At 30.4% G+C, this 6,058-nt stretch overlaps 1 protein-coding gene across 2 annotated transcripts; it reads right to left on the reverse strand.

Annotated features, from left to right (window-relative positions):
• Positions 1-280: 280 nt before the first annotated feature.
• On the reverse strand, positions 281-1,719 carry LOC105641397 (uncharacterized). Of its 2 annotated transcripts, none has more exons than XM_089724281.1 (2): positions 1,045-1,719; positions 281-525 (listed from the first exon to the last, which is right to left on the reverse strand). In XM_089724281.1, the coding sequence occupies exons 1-2, from the start codon at positions 1,551-1,553 to the stop codon at positions 492-494; spliced, it is 543 nt and encodes a 180-aa protein (XP_089580407.1). In that variant the 5' UTR covers positions 1,554-1,719; the 3' UTR covers positions 281-491. The 2 variants fall into 2 exon arrangements, with proteins under 2 accessions (XP_089580407.1, XP_012081310.1); XM_012225920.4 differs by having other exon boundaries at positions 1,062-1,716.
• Between the last annotated feature and the right edge of the window lie 4,339 nt (positions 1,720-6,058).

Here is a 6,058-nt window from a genome sequence, read left to right on the forward strand (position 1 = left end):
TTTTAATAAATATAATTTTTTTAATACTTTGATTACTATTTTTCCTATACTGCTGCCCAGTGTATACATTCCATATTCTAGTGGTGGATCTATGTTATAGAAAGCGGGTCAATTAACCTCTGTTTTTTTCTTAATTTTCTTTTGATACAAATATATTTTTTCAATTGACTCATCTTCAATCTCTTTATTACAGTTTATTAGATAAGTTTTTCCTGGAGCCGCAACTCCCACATTAAATATGAGAGCAGGACTGTCAATAGATAACTAAATTACTATGGTAAACTACTGAAGTTGGAATTGGTAATTGAAGTGCAACTAATTAATGCAAACTATGATCATCTAATTATCAATTACTATTCACATTGGGGTTCTTACTGCAGAGTAAAAACTGTAAAGATATTCTTCAGCCAAAACTCCACTCTCTTACTAGCTCCTACTTAATTTGAAACGAAAAAAAAAAAATCCAAATAAATCAAATTACAGCAAGTCTCTCAGAGTAGTTTTGATAACAGCAGCTGGCTTTCCCTACATAAACACCAGAATAAATAAATAATTAATTAGGACTATGCAGTAAAAGAAGTAGAGAATATTTTATTTGTCAAAAAATAAAAAGTTAACCTTTTTCTTGTAAAAAACTTTCTTCATTGTTTGATGAATTTAAATTTCATAAGTTTATCAACTTTTTTCATTTGATTATGAAAAGTAGGCAGAATCAATGAGATTAATAAAATTTCCCATAGAACCAATCAAAAAAAAGAAAGGTATTTATAATTTTGCAAAAGTAACATATACATAGTGCATAGAAAATTATTTATATTTTTATCCTATATCTTTTTAGATAAGGGATGATAATGGGACATTTGATATTATGATAAGGTTTGAATTTTTAGAAATTTTATAATTGGAAGAATTTTTGGGGTCTTGAATCAAAAGAAAAAAAATTTTAGAAAAAAAAAAACAGTTCTGAAAAAATAAATAACCAAAAACAAAAACTAATTCATATTTTTAATAAACAAAAAACTAAAAACAAATAACTATACCAACCTAGGCTTAATAATCACCTGGTCAATGTTTTCCATGCGCGAAGATGAGAGAGAATGATGAAGCAAGTGACCACTTTCATCGTAAAGAATAAGTCCACTAAACCTTGGAAGTTCACATTTCTCCCCCATAAGTATTGGCCTCTGCCATACCGGTGAAGCTGAGTTATGGCTTTGCCATCCCAAACTAGATGGTGACTCATCCTCTTCAAACCCAAGAAGTGGTGACCGCCGCCGTCTTGACTTCCCACCACTTGCCTCCCCCCATTTGTTTGCTTCACTCCACCTCACCCACCCTATCAACAACCTCCTTATTCTCACCCACTTACTAGAGTTAAAGGAGCTATGATCTGAACCAGCTGGATCAACTGTTTGCTTGCTTTGAGCTTTCCTTTTTAGCACGGTGACTGTACATAGGCCAATAACAGCAAAGGCAGTGAATGCAATTAGAATGAGTTCTGCTTGTTGGGTTGTTAGCTTCCATTTGTCTTCTAAATTCCACAAGGCTTCCATGCTACTATTTTTAGTGGAAGAGCGATGATATTAGTATGTTAATTATACTGTCTAGCTAGATTTTCGATATATATGTATATATATGCATGATAATGGTTCACGGGGGATCCACCGCCGGCTACGGTTGCTCTTCCCTGTAGGGCTGGGGTTTTCTTGTGTTCTAGCCGTTGGGAGTATCTCACCGACTCAAGCTAATAAAGGCATCTCACGAGGAAGTGAATGTTGCCATAAAATCTCTGAACAATGATATATAATAAAATAAGGCCTAATTAATGTATTGACTTACCCATTCACTCCTATATGCAGTATACCTAAAACTAACATCGTTTTTAGCATAAATTTTGAATAAAAAGACTAATTTAATCTACTTTTTTTTTTTTTTTAAATTAAATGAGTACTTTAAGAATATCATTTAATCAAAAGGATTAACGCTCAATCTGTCCCCTAAACTTGGACATAATATACAATTTGCATAAAAATTAACATTTTATATAATTTGCCCTTTGAACTTGTACCAAAAGTACAAAGTGTCCAATTCTTTAAGAAAAATATTTTTCTTAGAGTTTTAACTAATAAAAAATTACATAAAAATTTAAAATTAGAATATAAAAATATTTAAAGACATAATAATAATTATAAAAATTTATAGTATTTGATTTAAAAATAATTTAACAAATATTTGATTTGAAAAAAAAAATTATAGAATTAGAAAAAGATTTGATTATATTGAAATATTTGGTTAGAAAACTATTTATTATTTATTATTTGATTATTTTTTTAATTATATCTGATTTACATCAAATATATAATTACTTCTTTAATCACATTTGATTTATATGAAATAATTTATTTTTTGGGATAAAAATTGTGTAGTTTGTACTTTTGGTACAAGTTTAAAGGGTAATTTATATAAAAAGTTAATTTTTGCACAAACTGTATATTGTATCCAATTTTAGAGAGCAAATTGAGCCTTATTTCTAGCCAAAACGGGCAACATTTTCAAGGGAAATTCGTAACTGACTAGGGTTGACCATACACTTTGTGTAACACTCATCGCCTGATCCTGGAGGAATAGGCGGTGGATGACACATTCGGTGCCGAAGGCACCTTTCTAAGATACGAATTGAAATCTTATAAGCCAAAGATATGGGTAATTTTTTTAAAGAAATTGTTTTGAGTCTTACAAATCTAGCAAGTCCATGGTTTTACTTAAAAAATGATTCGGGAGATTCTATAGAAAAACTGTAAGAGTTTCCCTTAAAAATTGGACTTAATTAAAACCTGTGAAATAAAAAAATATCTCCAAATTAACCTTAACAATCCACCAACTCCAATATTCAACTTCAATCAAGATATTCCAATATCAATTCATAATCATCCACAAGGATTATACAATAACCATACAACTTACTTAACTAAATTCATAATATGACTTACATATCATAAAGAATTCTAACTATAATATATATTCTTATTAATGCCTAAGTTAATATATAAATTCTTAATTGAATACTGTCTCCAATATTTAAGATTTACATGTCATGTCTAATACATAAATTGAAATACAATAAACTATATTCATTAAGGAGGTCTTTGGCTCTAAAGCTGGATTTGGACTCCAAAGCACTGTCGATTCTACAACTTGCGCATGATAAAAATTGACGTGCTGAGTATAAAACTCAATGATGCTCAATAATCTCAATGTTCGATGTTGCGATGGCAACATATAATCATACTCATAATCATACAAATTCAAGGTACTAATCATGCATAAACAGATATTTCACATGCAAGCATATTAAACAAGTTAGATCATAAGTTATCATACTTAAGTAGTATATCATCATTTAAAGCATGAATACATACTTATAAACTTAAAGCATCTGATATTAACTTTTAAAAACATTTAATACATAAATAGTCACAATCTAATCACTTATATCAATAACAAAACATATAAACTTATAAGTACATTAATTACATTGTCTTATCTTATTAAGTCACTTTCTTTGATTTTTAACTTATGGGGCTCACATATACTTAGTAGAATCAGAAGTAGATCGATTAGTAGAATTAGAGAGCTATAAAAGCCAAACAGAATCAGAGGCTAATAAGCCAAACAGAATCATAAGGCTATAAAGCCAACTAGAATTAGATAGAGCGCGTCTGCTCATATAGAGGGCACCCATTTACCAACCATATGATCGTAGCTATATCTAGATAATCAGAGTGGCATCATTATCCCAAGCATGCTCATAATAAGAAAAATCTTAATCAAGCATCTAATTCACACCAAGTATAAAAAGAGCCCAAAAATTTACTTTCTTTCTTTAAGTTATATGATTACTTGTAAACTTTATTTGTTCAGATAGTACATAGCTTTTACATATCAAGTAAGTCTTAAGTATATATATATATATATATATATATATATAAAGGCATGGAAAAACTACAAGTCTTATGAAAGGTACTTATAGGTCATGTAACCTTAGCATAGCCAATATGGTTGGAAAATCTCATAAAGCATATCATAAACACTCATGAACTTATAAATGGTAATTATATTTTATTAACACTTATTACATATAGAATCATGCTTAAGGACACATGGAAACTCTCAAATCTCAAGTGAACCTAGAAAATCATATAACTTCCCATCACATATTCTATCATAAGTCCCATAATCATAAAAATAAATCAATTATATTCACTAGTCAAAGTTACCTTTTAAGGCTTATATCTAAAAACTCAATTTTCATGAAAAACAAATTATTTGGAGAATTTGTCTTTTCCTCAAAAATCAAGAAGTTTGAAAATCATACTTCAAAACAAATTCAACTCTTTCAAGTGTGAAGTCTTAGTATTCATCTCCAAACACTTTAAACAACCTCAATTCATAAATAGTTCTTTAAAATTCTTCCCAAATTATTTAATTTTTACTCATAGGGAAAATACTCATTTCCAAAGATTCATTAAAAGCATTTCCCCAAAATTTAAATTTTACTTTCTATTAATATACTCCATCTTATATAAATTACTTAACTCAAATTTAAGTAAAACCATAAAACATATAGAACTTCTTATTTTTCAAATCGTAGGAAAAGTACATATCATTGATGTGATTTTTATCATAAAAGTTTCATAATCTACATTCAACTCATTCAAATCATTTATTATAATTAAAGAAAAATAGTTATACTTAAAGCATGTATATTTTCATTCAATTTTCAAAAATCCCTATGACTTAAGTCATAGGAAATTCACCATTTCTTAAGACTTAGCAAAGGTATTCAAACCAACTTGGCACACATACAAATAATTGTGAAACAAGGGAATACCATCATTTAAAAAGCATAATAATGCTCAAGATATAACTTTTTCTTAAATACAAATAAGTATACTATTATGCTAGATAAGTAAGTTTCTTGGCCTATGTAATAAGTACAAAAATAAATACTTACTCCCATTATATTCAATATTTCTTGAGTAATTTTATATCTAATTCATTTGATTAAGGTGTGTTTATAAATTAGACAAGATTTTGAAAGTTTTGTGAATAAATGATCTAAATTAAGAAATTTACAACATTTTAGTAGCCTTGACCTTTGCTGTGTTTTTAGAGCATATCTTGAGTTATAAGTCTCCAAATTGGGTGACATTTAATTCATTAGAAAGCTAAGACAAAATTATACAGATGTTATGAAGGGACTACAATCCAGATCAATCTCTAAAATGTTAAAAGAAAGCTAAGAACACAAACCAACAGCCCAGACTTGATTTCGCACATCCAAGTCAAATGTTTATTTAATTTCTACTTATCCAAGCACTCAAATTAAACAAATCCAAATTCGATGAAGTTTTAAGATATATGGGTGTAGGGGCGGACTCTACCTTACAGCATTTTGGCGCTCATGGAGCTGTGAATGGATACCGCTTATACGTTCAATCTACCATTCGGTGAGATGATGATCACGGCAGTAGATTTTGCTGCTATTACAGGGCTTCCTTTCGAAGGGTGGTATGTGATCTTCGATGACCAAATGAGGACACTAAACCATTCAGGCCTACGGGTGAGTCTTCGAGCTGCTATCAGAGTGAAGCCCACCATCTCTGATAATAAGGTCCGTTATAAGAGCATCTATGCTCATTAACAGGAGATGCCCCGGGACCAGGTGGCAGAGCTGGACGTAGATGTGGTAGCATGAGCCTACCTTTTCTATCTACTGCCAAATACCTTATTCACTAACCATGGTAATGACATAGATTTAGCACTGTCGCCACCTCTTCAAGACTTGGATGCGACGAGGCAGTTCAATTGGGGAGCTACTACCTTGTCATATCTTTACTATGGCAAGGACCTATGCATCCGTGGAGTGCGCCTAAACGTTGGCTACTGGCGCATTATTAAGGTATTAAAACCACCTTTTTTATGCTTCTTTTTCTGTTTCATTCATGCTTTTCTCTTATTTGCTGATTTTTGCTTTATTTCTTATATAGATCTGGGC

The sequence above is a fragment of the Jatropha curcas genome, chromosome 7 (assembly GCF_041381405.1).
Source record: "Jatropha curcas cultivar XTBG-Jc1 chromosome 7, XTBG_Jcur_1.0, whole genome shotgun sequence".
NCBI classification, from domain to species: domain Eukaryota; kingdom Viridiplantae; phylum Streptophyta; class Magnoliopsida; order Malpighiales; family Euphorbiaceae; genus Jatropha; species Jatropha curcas.